Source organism: Primulina eburnea, chromosome 4 (genome assembly GCF_022965805.1).
Source record: "Primulina eburnea isolate SZY01 chromosome 4, ASM2296580v1, whole genome shotgun sequence".
NCBI lineage: Eukaryota > Viridiplantae > Streptophyta > Magnoliopsida > Lamiales > Gesneriaceae > Primulina > Primulina eburnea.
Genome location: NC_133104.1, coordinates 300,797 through 320,047, shown reverse-complemented (window position 1 = coordinate 320,047; position 19,251 = coordinate 300,797). Strand labels below are relative to the sequence as shown.

General features: G+C 33.3%; 1 protein-coding gene and 1 pseudogene across 1 annotated transcript; one reads left to right on the top strand and one right to left on the bottom strand.

Moving 5' to 3' along the window:
* The first annotated feature begins 7,187 nt into the window (after positions 1–7,187).
* LOC140829572 (kinesin-like protein KIN-14I) lies at positions 7,188–12,715 on the top strand (annotated as a pseudogene).
* A 3,876-nt stretch (positions 12,716–16,591) lies between these two features.
* LOC140829571 (probable polygalacturonase) lies at positions 16,592–19,195 on the bottom strand (the record flags this gene model as incomplete). Its single annotated transcript, XM_073192886.1, has 6 exons — positions 18,962–19,195; positions 18,017–18,319; positions 17,772–17,889; positions 17,492–17,666; positions 17,299–17,369; positions 16,592–17,217 (listed from the first exon to the last, which is right to left on the bottom strand). Coding segments are annotated over exons 1-6 (1,305 nt in total), but the record flags the coding sequence as incomplete, so codon positions are not given.
* Between the last annotated feature and the right edge of the window lie 56 nt (positions 19,196–19,251).

Here is a 19,251-nt window from a genome sequence, read left to right as displayed (position 1 = left end):
TGAAGTGGAGAAGCAATGTGGAAAACATATTAAGATTGTGAGAACTGATAGATGTGGAGAATATTACGGTAGATACACTGAGAATGGACAAGCACCTGGTCCGTTTGCTAAGTTTCTCCAGGAACATGGGATTGTTGCCCAATATACTATGCCTGGTTCTCCGGACCAGAATGGCATAGCTGAGAGGAGAAACCGAACATTATTGGACATGGTGAGGAGCATGTTTAGTAGCTCTAAACTTCCTAAATCTTTGTGGACTGAAGCTCTTAAGACAGCTAAGTATATATTAAACCGAGTTCCAACTAAGGCTGTCCCAAAGACGTCATTTGAGTTATTTAAAGGTTGGAAACCGAGTTTGCAACATATACGCGTTTGGGGTTGTCCTTCATAAATAAGAGTTTACAACCCACATGAAAAGAAACTGGACCCAAGAACTATAAGTGGATATTTCATTGGGTATGCCGAAAAATCCAAAAGGTACAGATTCTATTTTCCATCTCACAACACTAGAATTGTGGAATCAAGAAATGCAAAATTTCTTGAAAATGATTTGATTAGTGGGAGTGATCATTCAAATGACATAATTCTTGAGAATGATCACATTAATGAACAACCCTCTTATTCAAATGACAGATTGGTCGTTATTCACACCTCTCAAGACCAAATAGGTGTTAGACAACCAGTTACTGAAGTTCCACAAATTGCTGACGAAAATCCAGTGGATCAAGTTGTTAATGAAGAACAACAAGAAATTGTTGATCAACCAAACAACCTAAGGAGATCTACTAGATAAGAAGATCAGCAATATCTAGTGATTATGTTGTGTATTTACAAGAATCGGACTTTAACATCGGAGCCGAAAATGATCCTGAAACGTTTTCACAAGCCATGAGTTGTAATGAGTCAAAACTATGGTTTAATGCTATGAAAGAAGAGATGAATTCTGTGGCAGTTAATGGAGTCTGGGATCTTGGTAAGTTGCCTGATGGTGTAAGAGCCATTGGATGTAAATGGGTCTTCAAAACAAAGAAAGACTCATTAGGCAACATTGAAAGGTATAAATCAAGACTCGTTGCTAAAAGATTCACTCAGCAGGAAGAAATCGACTACAAGGAGATTTTTCTCCTGTATCTAAGAAAGATTCTCTTCGTATCATTCTAGCATTAGTTGCACATTTTGACTTAGATTTACAACAAATAGATGTGAAAACAGCTTTTCTCAATGGAGAACTAGAGGAAGAGGTTTATATGAAACAACCTGAAGGATTCTTCTCTAGTAATGGTGAGCAATTTGTTTGTAAGCTTAAGAAATCTATATATGGATTGAAACAAGCCTCTCGTCAATGGTATTTAAAATTTCATGATGTTATCTCTTCATTCGGATTCGTTGAGAACCCCATGGATCAATATATATACCAGAAGGTCAGTGGGAGCAAGATTTGTTTCCTTATTCTATATGTGGATGATATATTACTTGCAACCAATGATAAGGGTCTGTTATATGAGGTGAAACAATTCCTCTCTAAAAACTTTGATATGAAGAATATGGGGGATGCATCTTATGTCATTGGCATTAAGATACATAGAGGCCGAATTCGAGGTATTATAGGTCTGTCTCAAGAAACCTATATAAACAAAGTTTTAGAGAGATATCGGATGAAAGATTGTTCACCAAGTATAGCTTCCGTTGTGAAAGGCGATAAATTCAATTTAAGCCAATGCCCAAAGAATGATCTAGAGCGGGAACAAATGAAAAACATTCCTTATGCTTCTGCTGTCGGAAGCGTAATGTATGCTCAGGTTTGCACTAGACCTGACATTGCATTTATTGTTGGGATGTTGGGAAGATATCAGAGTAATCCAGGTTTAGACCACTGGAAAGCTGCAAAAAAAGTCATGAGGTACCTTCAAGGGACCAAAGATTATAAGCTTATGTTCAGACGAACTGAAAATTTGGAAGTAATTGGCTACTCTGATTCAGACTACGCTGGCTGCATTGACTCAAGAAAATCCACTTTAGGATATATTTTCATGCTAGCTGGTGGAGCTGTATCTTGGAGAAGTGCAAAGCAGACATTGACTGCTACTTCCACTATGTAAGCTGAGTTCGTAGCTTGTTTTGAGGCAACCTCACATGGTGTATGGTTGAAGAGTTTCATTTCAGGACTTAGAATTATGGATTCTATATCTAGGCCATTAAGAATATATTGTGACAATTCAGCTGCTGTTTTTATGGCTAAAAATAACAAAAGTGGTAGTCGAAGCAAGCACATCGACATTAAGTATTTAGCCATAAGAGAACGTGTTAAAGATAAGAAGTTACTTATCGAGCACATTAGTACTGAATTGATGATTGCGGATCCTTTGACTAAGGGCATGCCACCATTGAAATTTAAGGATCATACAGAAAGAATGGGACTTGGTTCCTTTATGTAATATTTGTTGTAAGAACAAATTAATGAAACTATGATGTGATATATTCTCTTATATGTTGTGCACACATTCAGTTATTCGAGAAATATCAATAAAGTCGGACTTCGAATAAACATTGGGTTTATTCATTAAGTTATACAGATTTGATAGACATAATGCATTGTAATACATGGAAGATAATATTCGTTTTAAGATGATCTATCGCCATGATTCATGTATTTTGTTTTCTCCTATGGTACATGAGATATATGTGTCAAGTGGGAGAATGTAAGAAAAATATGACACATATCAGAAAGGAAGAAGAACAGACGTGTAGGAAATGACGACGGTCATTGCCTACAACTTTTGACGAAAACTTTTGACAAACGTGCTCAACTTCAGAAATTGAGATACGTACATGTTTCTTCTTCTAATATTCAGACTCCTTATTTTTCTCGTTGATGGTATGAGATGCCTATAAATAGAGACGATTGAGGTCCCTAAGCACACACACCTCATAAAGAAATATACACCATCTATTGAGAGGGTGGAGTGCTTAGAAGGCTTCAACCGAGAAGAAAAACAGAGAAATCAAAATTTTCAATTGCCGGAGGTAACTCGATTTAAGCTTCCGCATATTATATATCATGTTTATATATACGTGAAAAACATGATTTTGAGAAAAATTCTGACATTTATTTCATAAACTACTGTTGAAATTTTATCAAATTGTCATACTATTTTGATTTTTTAATCTAATATTCACAAAAAGAAATTGTTATATATTCTAAATTTTTTGATTAATTAATAATTTATGTTGAATTGGTTAGGATCAAGAAGTTCAATTTTGAGTTCTAAATTGACTAGTGATTCATTATTTGTTTTCACAAATAAAATCTATTTACATTTTAAATAAATTTTATTTACATTAATAATAATAATAATAATATTTCAAATGAAGAGTCTAGGTTGAATATACTCGCATAAAAATATTACAAGAGTTATGGATTTTCATATGAAAAAGTTAACAAAAGTCTACAAAAGTCTTGCAAAAAGTCTACAGGAGTATATGGAATTCTGTTTAGAAATCTGTGAGATTCTACAAATGTCTGTCAAATCCACAAAAGTCTCTTATTAAAAAAAGTCATTAAAAGTCGTTAAATCTCTAGGTTGAATACACCCATGTTAAACCTGATATTGATAGGAGATTAATTGGGTCCTTGACGGACCTGTCTTTCATTTAGACTTGAGATGTGTCAGGGATAGTGAGCTCATCCATGATCATGGGGATTTTTTTGTTTTCTAGTGAAATTCTGTTTTTTTTTTTTTTGGTTTTACCTGGAAATTATGTTGCATCTATAATTTGCGAGAGCTCGAGACCTCGATGAAGTCTAATTCTCTGTAGTCTAATTCTATGTTTTTCGATCAGATTCCAAATTTTACGTACTCTATAGTCTGAACAAGGAGTGAATTTGTGATTGTGCGTTGGGTTCTACTTTTTTCTTTCCCCGTTTTGTAAACATACGATCTTTATATCTATATCTATATAAATATATGAATGTGAATTGTGAATTTACAAAAATGTCCTTATCTTCATTTACACACTACATATTTAATTTTTTTGTTGTTTTCAATGTTTTTCATCTATTAATTAATAAAATTTAAAATATATCTATTCTATATCTATATCTATATATGAATGTTTAATTTTTTTTTTGTTGTTTTTCATGTTCTTCATCTATTAATTAATGAAATTTAAAATAAAATTAAATATGGAGTGTGTAAATGTGAATTGTGAATTTACATAAATTGAAGAAAAATGAAATTAAAATAAATTGAAGAGAAATGAATTTTAGTCTTTTCTAATCTATTAATTAATTGAATCTAAACTAAATTGAAGAAAAATAAAAATAAAATAAAATTTAGCATCAGCCTTCATTCTTCAGTAATACATGTTTATTTTTTGTTTTATTTTCATATATTAATTAATTAATAAAATTTAAAATAAATTGAAGAAAAATGAAATTTAGCCTTCATTTTATTGATGAAATTTGCACTCCATTATTATTATTATTTTTGGTTTTATATGTTTTTCATCTATTAATTAATGTAATTTAAAATAAATTGAAGATAAATGAATTTAGTCTTCATTTTTTGTGATGAAATTTGTACTCTATTTATATGAGACATTTATATAGTTCTGAGAGGGGCTGACCCAGTTATTTCAGGAGTGAAAAAAATACTTTTTTTCACGATTCAAGTCAGATATGAGGCATGTTTCACAAAATTCACTCGTGAAACAACCTCATAGGAGTTTCTGTGTCAATTTTATTTTTAACTTAAATAAATTAACATCTATGAATAACGTAAATAATAATAATTAATATACTTCTCTTCGCTTGTTTGTTTTTTTCCATCTATTATTTAATATATTCTAAAATAAATTGAAGAGAAATAAATTTTAGCCACCAGTTTTTAGAATGAAATTTAAATTAAGCATTCATTTTTTGGAATGAAATTTACACATCATTTTTTTAAAAAATAATATCTTTAATAAAATTTGAAATAATAATAATAAATATATATTCTATTGTTTGTTTTTTTCCCAACTATCAATTAATTCTAAATAAAATTGAACAAAATTAAATTTAGCCACCATTTTTTGAAATGAAATTTATACTTTATTTGTTTTAAAAAATATATCTTTAATATAATTTAAAATGAATAGAAGAATAATAAAATTTACAATATATTTTTTCACAAAATGAATTATATCCTTATTTTAAAAATGATTCTTTTTGTTTGACTTCTCTTTTTTTTTTTTATGAATTTTTATAGTTCTCCAATTTTTGAATTGGTTTTATGTGAGCCGGTCTCAATGATATATCTTTCAGATGGGTCACCGGTCAATTTTTTGAGTGAAAAAACAATGATTTTTCATGATTAGGGTAGGATATGAGACATGTTCCTGTGAAACAGCCTCGTAGGAGTTTTTATGCAATTTTTATTTTAAACTTGAGTAAATTAATATCCATTAATAACTTAAATAAACACGACTAATAAAATTGAAAACTATAATAAAATTGTGTCAGTTTACATTTATGTCGTTATTTTCGTTAAATAATATTAATAAATAAATGTCTTTTTTTTTGTTCGTTTTCAGATATTAATGAATTTTATAATAATTGAAGAAAAATGAAATTTTATTTTTGGAATGAAATTTACAGTTTTTTTTTAAAAATTATATCTTTAATGAAATTTAAAATAAGCGACACAATGTCAGCAGCGTAACTCACGAAAACTTCACTGGAGTTCACTCATCTCAATGCTACTCTCACTCTTGCACGTTTAACCTAACAAAACCGAATGATAGTGAAAGATTTATCTTTTAGTTCGAATATTGCTTAATATTTATGTAAAAAGTTATATTTGTTACCCACGACGCAATATTTATTTATTATAATTGTGATTTATCGTGCAAAGCCCTATACTAAGCAAATGGTGAACATAATGAGGATTGCATTGACGTGCCTGTCAATTTGCCAAATTGTAAAACCCTATGCATGACAAACACAAATAATTGTTTGGTACAATAAAAAAACACTTCAAAAGAATCAAAATGAGTTTAAATTAGTTTTTATGTGTAATAATTACTCTTATGTACATCAAATGAATAGAAAAAAGAGAAATAAAAAGAATTCAAATCGTTTTTATGTAAAAACAAATTACCAATACACAACCCAAGTTTTAGATCACAATAAAAAAAATATGATCATTACTTTACTTCTTTATGTTACATGTATAGAATAACAATCACAATTGAAGATGAGAATGAGATCGCAACAATAACATTATTTGGAAAAGTTGCAGCGTCTTTTGTTGGATGTTCTATTGAAGATTTCATTCAAATTCATAACCATATATAAGATAAAACAAACAAATGATTTTATATCTACATAAATATTGCATCTAACAATAAAAAATTTTCAATGCAGAATTTACCAAATAATCCATATAAAGATTCGCTAAATCAACCAAGCTCCAAGCTCCACACATTCTTGTTCAAGTTGGATAATTCAGTGGAAAAACATGATGAAATGTTAAAAATTGTGGCAGAAGCTATTGAGATATATGACAATTATCCAACAACAAATGTCAATATCAAGAAACGGAGATCTCGGAAGATTATCAAGACAACTAAACAAGGCAGTGTAGCACCAAAGATAGAAAAATCAAATGAAATAAACATCAACAAAAACATGAAGATCCATGAAGACGCAGATGAAATAGAGATTCGAGATGAAGAATCAATTGCCGAGTACAAAAAAAAGAGATAAGAAGATAAAACTGACGGACACAAAAAAATTTCAAGAAGTCTTCAAATCAAAGACAAAAAATGTGATGATTTCGATTGTAACCAAATAATTAATTATTTATCTATTAAAAGTTATTCTTATTTCAAAAATAATTTAAACATATTTATATAAAATTATCATATAAAAATTATTTTATTTCTCAACGTGCAACGCACGTGCATTTATCTAGTATATATATATATATATATATATATATATATATATATATATATATATATATATATATATATATATATATATATATATATATATAGATTCATTTGTTTCGGATGATGATTTGTAGTGTAGAGTAAACTTGACTTTTCAGTGTCTTAAATCAAGTTTAAATGCTTAAAGATACTTATTAGTATATTGATTTTTTTTTTAATAAATTTTAAAAGGGATCAACCGCAGGTAATGAATCTCTGCATGTGCAGCAATAAGAAGATATGAAGCAGCTGCGTGGCTACGAAAAGTGGTTGGAGTAGTGGGTGCAAAAGATTTACCCTCAGAACCTTCAGAAGAAGAATTTAGGCTTGGTTTAAGAAGTGGAATACTTCTCTGCACAGCACTAAATAAACTTCAGCCTGGAGCAGTGCAAAAGGTATATAAAAGATTTACAATGAGCTCTCTCTCTCTCTCTCTCTCTCTCTCTCTCTATATATATATATATATATATATATATATATATATAGCAGCCTTTAATTATCACACATCACACCTTCTTCATGTGCATCATTGCAGCCTTTATTTATCATAAAGAATCAATCTTGATCTTTATAGTTTGGTTTCAGGTTGTTGAAAGTCCATGTGACTCTGCTCTTATACCAGATGGTGCTGCATTGTCTGCTTACCTGTATTTTGAAAACGCAAGGAACTTTCTTGTAGCGGTGCAAGAGATGGGGATGCCTACTTTTGAGGCCTCTGACCTCGAGCCGGTAAATGTGGATGCTAGTGTTGAATTTCTGACAAATATAAGGGAAGGGGACAGCAGTTACTTCCTTATTGAATTAGAAGAAGGATGGCTTCATGTGTCCATAATAATTTGCTACCAAATTCAATTTTATGTGAGTAGGATATAATTAATTATTGAAAAGCTGCGACATTGACAATATGAGAATATTCGGAATTTTCAGGGAGGAAAATCGTCAAGAATCGTGAATTGTGTGTTGGGACTGAAGTCCTATAGTGAATGGAAACTGACAGGAGGAAATGGGGTTTGGAAGTTCGGTGGAAATGTTAAACCTACTGAATCTGGAAAGCAACTTGTTCGCAAAAACCCCGAGCCATTCACAAGCTCTCTATCAAGGTGCATGTTAACAAATGAGAAATCCTTGAATGGTGTAGGTAGTGATGCAGAAGTAAATAGAATGGTAAGTATGCTGTTGTTGAAGAGGACATTTTATCCCGAGTAACTAAACATGATTTTCGTGTTTTCTCCATTTTTATCTTGCAGCCTAGTTCTTCCTTGGGTATTCTCGTTCGAGCAATTTTATTGGATAAGAAGCCTGAAGAAGTTCCAAACGTGAGTGCAAATATGCAAGTTTATAGCGAACTGTAATATATTCCACAACCTAAAAATTGTATTTCCATTAGAGGTTCCAAAAAGTTGGAACTTGGACAAATTCAGTCATCATGTTTTGTTTCTCGTATTTTATGTAATAGGAAAAACTATCATGTAAATCGCGATTATTTCTTTATATAATTTTCTAAATTCTAGTTACATATTTCTATTTGAATCTTGACATACTGTGGTAATAATTTATAATGTTATTAATACCTTATTCTAATAAGTCATTATTTTATTTTTTGATTTTGCAGCTTGTTGAATCCGTATTAAGTAAGGTTGTGGAGGAGTTTGAGCATCATATTGCAAGCCAAATTGAATTGGTATAGGCTTATTTTCTTTATAGTGCCTTAGTCACTTACACATTGTTATGATTTACAATTAATTTACTTGGTAATAATTTATTCACATTTCTGATAAGTGATAATTATTTGAAATTATTGCATCTTGAAACACACAAATATTGCTTTAGAGGATCTCACTTCTGTCTGTCTCTTGTATGTTTGTGTTTCTATCAGAGGAAGGTTAACCTTAAAGACTCCACTATTTCTTATGGCGATAAATCTGTACTAAAAAGTACTCCATCCAGTATGAAGGTAGTTTGTTACCCTTTCTCCCGTAAAAACTGTTGTATTTTTGCTCTACTGATACATTTTTTACTATTTAACTCATAAGATGGAACAGAAGAAACCAACATCGCTAAAGAAAGATGATATGCCACAAATTAACAAAATTCATGGTGAGGAATCTGAAAGTAAATTTGCAAAGCAGAAAGTGATTGTTGACCATCAGCAAAAGGACATTAAGGTAAAGAATTATGGAAGTTGACATACCTCTTATTAGCTTTTGCGTATCTTTTTTTAAATATAAAGGTTGCCATGTTCATTTTTTTCCTCTCTTTAGATGCTGAAGCAAAATCTTTCTACTACAAAAGCTGGTATGCAGTTTATGCAGATGAAATTCCATGAAGAAATGCAAAATCTTGGTGAGAATTTGGAAACTTCTGGTTTCTTGATATGTTTACATATTTCATTTCGGGGAATATAGGGATGAGAAATTAGAGGAGGTTTATCTATCTTTTCTGAGATTTTTCATTTTGGTTGAATCAAAGGCCTTCATATTCATGGGTTAGCTCAAGCTGCTTCTGGTTATCATAGAGTCCTTGAGGAAAACCGGAAGCTCTATAATAAAGTCCAGGACCTAAAGGGTATGGTAATTTTCTCGAAGTCCTGCTTTTGAATTTATCTTTATGTTAATGTTGAAAATTCAAACTCTATCAGGAAATATTAGAGTATATTGTCGTGTGAGACCTTTTTTGCCGGGCCAGTTCAACTCGTTGAGTAGTGTGGAACAAATAGAAGAAGGAAGTATTACAGTGAACTCTTTAGCAAAGAATGGAAAAGGGCGAAAATCGTTCCACTTCAACGAAGTATTTGGTCCATCTGCAACTCAAGGTTCGTCAGTCAGTTACTGTAACACTTGATGTAAGTTTTATTTTAAGTATTAAAGAACATCTTCACAATTTTCTTTCTGTTCTGCAGAGCAAGTTTTTTCAGACACACAACAACTAATAAGATCAATACTTGATGGTTACAACGTTTGCATTTTTGCCTTTGGACAAACTGGGTCTGGAAAAACATATACTATGGTCAGAGATAAAGCAAATTATTTGTTAAAATAATGAGTTACTGCAACCTGTTTTTGCTCAAAATTAAATACACCCAACGATTATTTCTCATGCTTTAACAGAGTGGACCCAAGGATCTCACAGAGCATGATCAAGGAGTGAATTACAGGGCTTTAAATGATTTGTTCCTACTTGCAGAACAAAGAAAGGATACTTTCTGCTATAATGTGTCGGTTCAGATGATTGAGATATACAATGAGCAAGTTAGAGATCTACTCACTGAAAGCCTAAGCAAAAGATATCCTTTTCAAAACCTTTTATTTAGTATTGTGATTGGAAGAATTTTCAAACTTTATTTTATGCGAGAACATCATGGACTAGAGTTTCAATATTGTGGTGGTGATGTACGTGACTTTCAGTTCTATCTTGAGAAACTCTCTCAACCTTGCTATACAAGGATTCCTCAACTAAGCATACATTAGAAATTCGTAACAATTCTCAAACTGGTTTTAGCGTGCCAGATGCCAGCTTAGTTCGTGTCTCATCAAAATTTGATGTTCTTGATCTGATGACCACTGGACAAAGAAATCGTGCAGTTGGTGCGCAACTGCACTCAACGACCGTAGCATTCGTTCTCACAGGTGACTAATTGAAACCAAAATCATGCTATTTAAGGGAGTTTTAATCTAACAAACTTATGCTTTTTAAATGAGTTTTAATCTAACATTTTATTATTGCAGCTGTTTGACAGTTCATGTTCAAGGAAAAGATTTGACTTCTGGAACTATTCTTCGTGGTTGCATGCATCTAGTTGATTTGGCTGGCAGTGAGAGAGTTGATAAATCAGAAGTAACTGGGGATAGACTCAGAGAGGCACAGCATATTAATAAATATCTTTCTGCGTTAGGCGATGTGATTTCCTCTCTCGCCCAGAAGAATGTGCATGTCCCCTATAGAAACAGCAAACTCACTCAATTGCTTCAAGATTCACTTGGTAAGTACCAAGTATAAATCCCTCGATCTTACAAATTTTCACCTTTCTCTTTTCTTCAAAGTAATGGCTTCATTCTATACAGGAGGGCAAGCAAAGACCCTAATGTTTGTTCACATGAGTCCTGAACCTGATGCTACTGGAGAGACCGTTAGTACACTCAAATTTGCTGAGCGTGTTGCTACTGTTGAGCTTGGTGCCGCTAGAGTAAATAAAGATTCTGTATATGTTAAAGAGTTAAAGGAACAGGTCGTTACTCTAATTATCCACTTTCTTTCCCATCTGTTAGCTTCTTGAGTTTTCAAACTATTGAAAAGTCAATAGCTCAAAACAATATTTTTGTGATAGATTGCCAACTTGAAAGCTGTCTTGGCAAGGAAAGAAGGAGAACCAGTTTCAATGCAGCAAAAGCTACCTGGCAGTCCATGAGGCATGCAGCCATCATCCTTTCAACCAAATTTTGTTAGCATGCAGTCGCCAAATGGCCTTGGGAGACTGATGGAAGATGTGGGCAATATAATGGTAACTAAACGAATATACTTTTGTTAGCATTCTCACTTTGCTATGGCAAGGTTTGTATTATTTAACCTAAAAAATCTCCATTAAACACTAATCGAGCATCTTACCGCTACAGAGAATGCATTTTGCAGAATACACTTTTTCAAAATCTGTTATTCTGGTTTTAATAATCAAAATCTGCTGAATGGACAGGTCCGGGGCAATTCTTCACCCAGGCAAAAAAGGCAAAGCCTGGACTTAGATGAAACTGCTTGGAAATTCCCCTCCCTGGCCTCCAGTCTGCAGCCCTCACCAAAACAATGGGGAAGATGATAGAGAATTGGGATCTGGTGAGTGGGTGGACAAACTCATGGTAAACAGGCTAGATCCTAATTATGGAGCTGAAGAAATCATTGGACGTTGGGAAACCAACAGTGTTAACATGTCTGATGTCTTGTATTCTTCCAAATTTTACCCTGAGAAACACATGATCTATTCTCTTCCAAAAACCAGTTTGTCGTCAATACTGCTGATGATTTGCAAGTGGTTGACGCTGAAACAAGTGATTCATCTGAGCCAGATTTGCTCTGGCAGTTCAATCATTCTAAACTCGGTAACTTCAGTAATGGCATTGATTCAAGAGTTCAGAAACCTGATAAAAAACAAGTCATAAATCCAGAAATCAGGTAATCATCATCATATTGACATCTTGGATTCTTGATACTTATCCGTGGTTTATCTGTTCAAAATTGTGATAAATTTAATTTTCTTGACTGTGTCTATCAGGACCATGATACCAAAATCAGGACCATCACCATCTGGAAAAACTGTTAATGGAACCCGTCAAGGTCATTATCTTCCCAGGAATGGAAGGCAGACTCTTGAAACACACCGTAAGACAGGAATTAGAAAGTAAAAGAGTCACAGCTGGACTTTCTCCTGTCATTCCTCCAATCTCTCATTTTTTTTTTACTTTTACTTCACTGAGAAGTATACATATAGTTAGTTCCTTATTGGTTGCTTTGCGTCATTTTTTCGTGTATATACCACAGCAATTATTTCATTTGCTCACTATTCTGTACCATGTGGTCATTTACCTTTTCGATGTTTTTTTTTCTTTTGTGTCGAAATAGGATGTGAGTTTTTACTTTTAATTCTTGAGAAAAGGCTGTGAGTTTTAATCCTATCTTGTGAAGTATAAAGTTTTAATAACGTGCAGTAAAGCAAGAAAATTCTGCACTCTTTTTATCTTGGAAACTTCGTTAATTTTCCTTGCATTTTTTGTCCTCACTGTTTTATTATATTATGTTCTATTTTTATATTTGTCATGCATAAATGCCTAAAAACTCACTTGTGCATTTACATCCGAAACACTGCATCAATAAAATCACCAGTTATATATTAAGTTGACGATCTTGTTTATTTTTTTTATCAACAAGTAATGCACAAACAAGATCCCTGGTGGTGTTCATTTGTTTTATCGTATTTCATACTAAAAACTATCAGCTTTCACTTTCCAATGGACGACAACATAATCTTGAATTTAAAGTCGTCACTTCGATTTTTTAAAACTTGACACGAATATTGCACATGAAACTGCATGAAAAACTTTAGCACATCATAACGATGACACCTGACAAGTGATAAGTATTTCACAGGGAAGACATTTTAAGAAAATATAAACAATCCAGGGTGATAGCGTTTGGATACGAGGGATCAATCGATTCATTTTACTTTTTAGGACATTCTCTGTTTCTGTGAAACGCACAAAACATTACATCATAAAAAATGAATGTTTCCTATTGGCCGGCCATTTGAACAACTCCATACTTGCAGACATTGGATTTTCTCATTAACTGCTGAAATGATTATTAATTAGTATTAACGAAGTTTGTGAAAAGTTATGCGCAATTCTATTACACTAATAAAAAACAATTAATCAATCCTCAATAGTTTAAAATAATGAATGGGGTCTTCCCTTTTGATCAATCACCTAGTTATTCCAGTCTTTTGAGGTGGACGCCATGCAATGTCGCATTTGAATATGAGTAAGACAAATAAGTGACGCCAAATAGGACTGTAGCTCCCTAATGAGATGCATTTGACATAATATGCTTTTTGTCTAACAACTCTTAGACTTGTTCTTTTAGCTCCTTGAGTTCATCTGAAGCAGTTCGGTACAGTGAATTGGAGATTGGTGCATCACCGGTACCAAATTTATCTCGAACTCTACTTCACCGTCCAAGACCATTCCAAGAAGCCTTTCTGGAAAAACGCTCGAAAATTTTCGTATTACTAGAATATCTTCCAACTTCAGCTCATCTACTCTTGCACTTTGTTTACCATTGCTAGGTAATTTTTTTTCGCCCGATATTATGGCTTTCCAAGTCTGGGAAACAGAAAAAAATGTATTTCTGTTCCTTGGCGTTGCCATGGTACCTTATTTCTTCTTGGTTCGAGGTTCAGAGTTTGACATTCTTACTCTGGCAATCTACTATTGCATGGCTCTTAGATAATCAGTTCATCCCTAATATGGCATCGAAATCTACTGAAGTGAGTTGAATCAAGTCGGCACTGAATATAATCGATTTACTACTGATTTTTTTTTTCTATCTTGAAATTATCTCAATTACTATCTCAAAATTAAAACCCATATAAAATATTGCAACTTAACTCAATATCGATCTATAGCTTATTGACTTAAATCCCGAAAATTATAACCTAATCGTTACCTCAAATGATTATTCTTTTACCAAATCTTACTTTCATCAAGACCATGAACCTATCACGCTCTAACACAAAAGATTTCATTGAATGTCATTCTCTTTGAATAATTCTTAGTACCATAAAAAGTCAAAACTTATTGTACTATACTTCCTTTGATACCCACCATATCTCATAACTTATTTTATTTACATAAAGTCACAACCTACTTGTTATCCCAAAATAATATAAATTTCTTAGCCTGGAGATATTGTCTCACAAGATATTCCAAGGTCCTACATATTTAAAGTTAGCGCTTAACATTCTTAATAACCCAAATTTAATGCCAATACAGTTAACTGTTACCACAAAATCAACTTCTCTATTGGAATACCCAAAACTTGTGATATAGTTCTTATATCAACTTTTCTCATATTAGTTTCCATAAATAACTTATCATCCCCGAGTCAAATCTTTTATCTTAAATCAGAAGCTTCAGTTAACTTATCTCTTATAGGTATATTCCCAAAAATAAATACAAATACTAATTGTCTTCATAATACAATTCCATAAAATTTCGACAAGTAGTTCAAGAAACACGTTGAACTTCGAGAAAGTTTCCAAAAATAGAAAGTTTGGACATTGACCCATGGATAGAAATAATACGTTGAGAGGATTCTAGAACAGTTGACGGAATTAAATTCTGAGTTTTCTACGAAAAGTTATGAGTTCTACGAAACTTTCCTAAAATAGCAAAAACGCGATTTCGAATATCTAAATAAAGGAATTTCGTGTTTTCAGACTAAGCCTCGCAACAAGTTGTGATATTACTCATTGGTCGTTTCGAATGGCACTGCATTGGCCGATTTTTAAAATTCCACCGATTTTTTTTTTTTTTCCGAATAATTTTCTTCCCCAACCGGATTATGAACCTGGCGGCTCTGATACCACTTAAATGTCACGCCCCGAGACCGGGGTTAGTCGACACCGGCGTTGTTTTACAACCACACAATTGAAAACAACAAGCCTCGTAGCACAGTATAAACCAAAACCAGTTTATTATCATAAATTTCCCAAAAGTTCACTGTCTTTACAACTCAAAAGAAATAGAAACATGCGGAAGCGTAAATACACGATACTAAAATCATAAGACAGAATAATCGACCGGTCCCGAATTAGACTGCTTCATCACCATCCCCAAAAGTAGTCTTGCTCCTCATCCTCAATTTGATTCTCATTCTTATCTGGGTGGGAATGTAAGGGGTGAGTATTTTGGGAAATACTCAGTAAATGGGGGCCGATCGTGCATAACAAATATCAAGGATATACTTACGAATAAATTATCGAAATTTCAATATTAAGCATGTTGAAACAAATACTAACACAAATACGAATATAGCACTGAAAATCATCTCATTTTCTATGGTTTTTACTGATCAGTCCCCTATATGTTACTCCTCTAAGGGGCGAGGCCAAAGGAACGGTTATTATAACCCACCGCATCAGGGCCTAAACAAAGCATATCAAAGTTCGGAATTTCCTTTACCATTTCTAAATCAAATCATTACAGTGCATTTCAAATAATTCAACATGCTTTCAAATATTATAACTGATATCGAAAAACGAATAATTCAGGGGATTTCATACCAAAAATAAATGAATATATCATGCCGATCGAATTTTCAAAGTCATATTTAATTTGTTTTCGAAATATATCATGCTCACTTAAAAAGAAAATAAGTGTGCCAAATCTTTTATATGATAATACATATATATTCAGAAGTCCACTTTAAAAATAATTAAACAAGTGAACCGTATTTATCAAAAGAATATAAATATCGAGAGCCACTTAAAATAAACATAAGTGTGCAATTTTATATAATAATATCAAAAATCCGCTTACGAAGGAATACATATATCAAAAGCCCACTTACAGTATTCTGACAGCTCAAGGAAACGTGAATGGTGAGATTGCGGCAGAGCTTCGCTATTTGAGGATGAAAGCTTCGAAAATACGGTGATGCTAGAGAGGATTTCGAGATTTGGGAGTGCAAGTTCTGAATGAGGAGTCCTCCTATTTATAGGCACGGAAAATCAGCTTACAAGGTAAGCTCTGAAGTCGTTCCACGAATGACGCTGATGGCTAATCAAATGGGTGATTGCACTAATCTCTCTCGGATGAACGTAGACTGCTTTCTTGTACAGGTTCGTGACGTATCTGGACTGTATTGCAAATTTGTTAGCTTCATTATTGAGAAAACTTCCTTATATGCGATATAATCTTTCCAATTAGGTAGATATCCAGCATTAATTTACTGTGTATCTTGCACTGGATTTCGATTTCCATGTATTATTTATATTTTCAAGTTTATTATAACTCGAAAATAAATTCTTATACATGTCTATATTTAATTAATTACGTGCCCAAAAATTTGGGTTCTCACAATTGGAAAATGGGCTTTGGAGTTCTGTACAAGGTTCAGGTGATACATTAATAGATGAGCCAATGACATTGGAGCACAACCACCGCAAAGATGGATCAACGGAAGTGAATGAAAATGAAACATTTGACAGACATATAGAAGTGAATGGAGATTCATCAATTCCTGAAAAATTACCAAGTGTAGTAACATTTACACCAACAATGTCCTTAAATGAGATTTCACTAACCACTGGAAGAGCATCCGGATCAAATTTTTTGTCTGGGTGAGAATCATAATGACCTGTAGCTTGTATTCCTTCCTTTAAATTTTCCATGAAAACATCTGATATTTGTATGTTTTTTACATAACCACCCCTTCCTCTCTCCGTCTTTAGCTGAATGCCGGATAATGAATCAACTATATGGAGGTGCTCGACTAGGATATTCAAAATGCCACCAGACATTTCACTACCAAATGCTATTCCTGAGCCTGAAGAAGATGTCAGGAGAACTTCTCGAATGTGAACTTTGGTGGTTGGTTTGCCGTATGCAATGCCATATTCGTCCCAACCACTTTTAAGAGCAATTGCATCATATCCCATGCTAATGTTGCAGTTCTCAATGCAAATATGCTTGGAAGAATCTGAATTTACAAGATTTTGCATCAACCCCTGAACCAGTTAATGCATGTGATTAACTAAAAGGGATCTGGATATCTACGAACCTGGAACTATTCCGCTAATATATGGAGAGTCAGGTGGAGAATACATAGTAATGTTCTGAACTCGCAAGTGGCTTCATCAAAGAAACAGAACAAAAAAAACAGACTTTGGAATAAAAGTGATCTAGAGGTCATATGTTTAATGTAATATTTATAATAAAACAAATGGTTCAGGTGCAAAAATTCAGCAATCTACCTGCAATAAGCTGGGTGTATGTTCGAAGCAGGTGCATTCAAGAAGGTTAAGTTTGATATGAAAACATTGGTGGAGCCAATTAATTCTATTAAATGTGGTCGACTGTGATTTGAGGACTGTTCATTCACTTCTTCCCACCAAACCAAACCCTGACCATCAATAGTTCCATTATTGCCTGTATAGATGGTACAGTGCACAAATAAATCACGTCAAAATCAGAATACTGTCACGGTAATTAATAATATTCGACGAACTGGGAAAATCAGGCTACAAGCTTTACCAGTTATAACCACATCAGTTAAATTCTGACCAGTGATCAAGCTGCGATATCTACCAGGTACCTCAAGGCCTCCACCATAAGAAGGCAGTGGTCCAACGACACTCCAGTGACTGTAATCCTGCATAAACAACATATAAAAAGAAAGACTTCAGCGTAGAATAATTCACATTCTGATAGATTTTGAAAACTTGTGCTCCCCAAATAAAAGACTTAGTTTTTTTTTATATATTTATTATATTGATGACCTGAGAACCAAGAATAACAGCATCTTTTTCAAGGAATAAGGTAAGATGGCTAGTAAGATTGATGCATCCGATAAGCCACATGCCTGCCGGAACATATAGCTGCGCACCACCCTTATCCACAAAGGACTTGAGATAGAAAATGGCATTCTGAAATGCTATAGTGTTCAAAGTTATCCCATCTCCAACTGCCCCAAATTCAGAAACAGAAACGCTGTGATGTCTGGGAGTTAATGGCCAGGCAGTCTTGCATTCTCCATTGTACTCTACAGCATAACTCGATACCAGGAGAAAAAGAAGTACTGCCTGAGAAGAAATGAGTAATAAAGAAACACAGAAAGAGCATTACATTGTACATTACCCTGGAGCACGTCTAGTTGAATTCCCAAGAGTAAGGCTTCCATATCTTATTGAACAAAAGTACTTTCTCAAGTACAGACAATTGGACAAGTTGAGAAAGGAAACCCAAAAATGCAACTTGTGTTAAGGGCAGTAACCAACATAAAAAAACAGATCACTTGTCAGAAAATGCATAATCTATGATCCCATGGAAAGACAAATGCTAGGTAAGAACACAGAAACGGCTCAAAATTTGATCAAAATCACTACCAATACCCGTCAAACTAGCACACGATAACTTACAGCCAATGTAGACATATTAACTGCTCAAAAACGGCGAAGATCTCATCAAATTAACCAACACTGACCCGAATAAAAAGCCAATTCCTTCTACAGTAACTAAAACAGGAAACCATTACCAAAAAAAAAAAAAACACAGCAGGGGTCAAAGATTAAGGAAATAGCACGAATAACAGAAACCCAGGAAGGAAGAAAATCCACACACGATCACATAAAGCTCCATATATATATATAAAAAAAACCATAATCGAGAAAGTAAAGCAGCTACATTTATCAATTACCAAAAAAAGAAACAACGAACATACTTACAAGCCTCTTCATGTCTCTCTTCTTCGAGTCCTCACCTCGTTCAAAGACCTTGAACTGCAATTAATAGGGAGAAAATCACACAAACAAATAACGTGTGCCAAGCTGAAAAATAAAAAGACAGCCAGCTCCAAATGAATAAATAGGCACATTCTATTTCAAGCAATTTGACCAACATTATTTTAAAAATAAAAAGGAATATCATCAGATAATTGGATTCGAGCGGCGTAATATGGAGTCAAATGTAGAAGGAGACAATTTGAATTAATATTTGTGAGGCGTACGCACGTGCC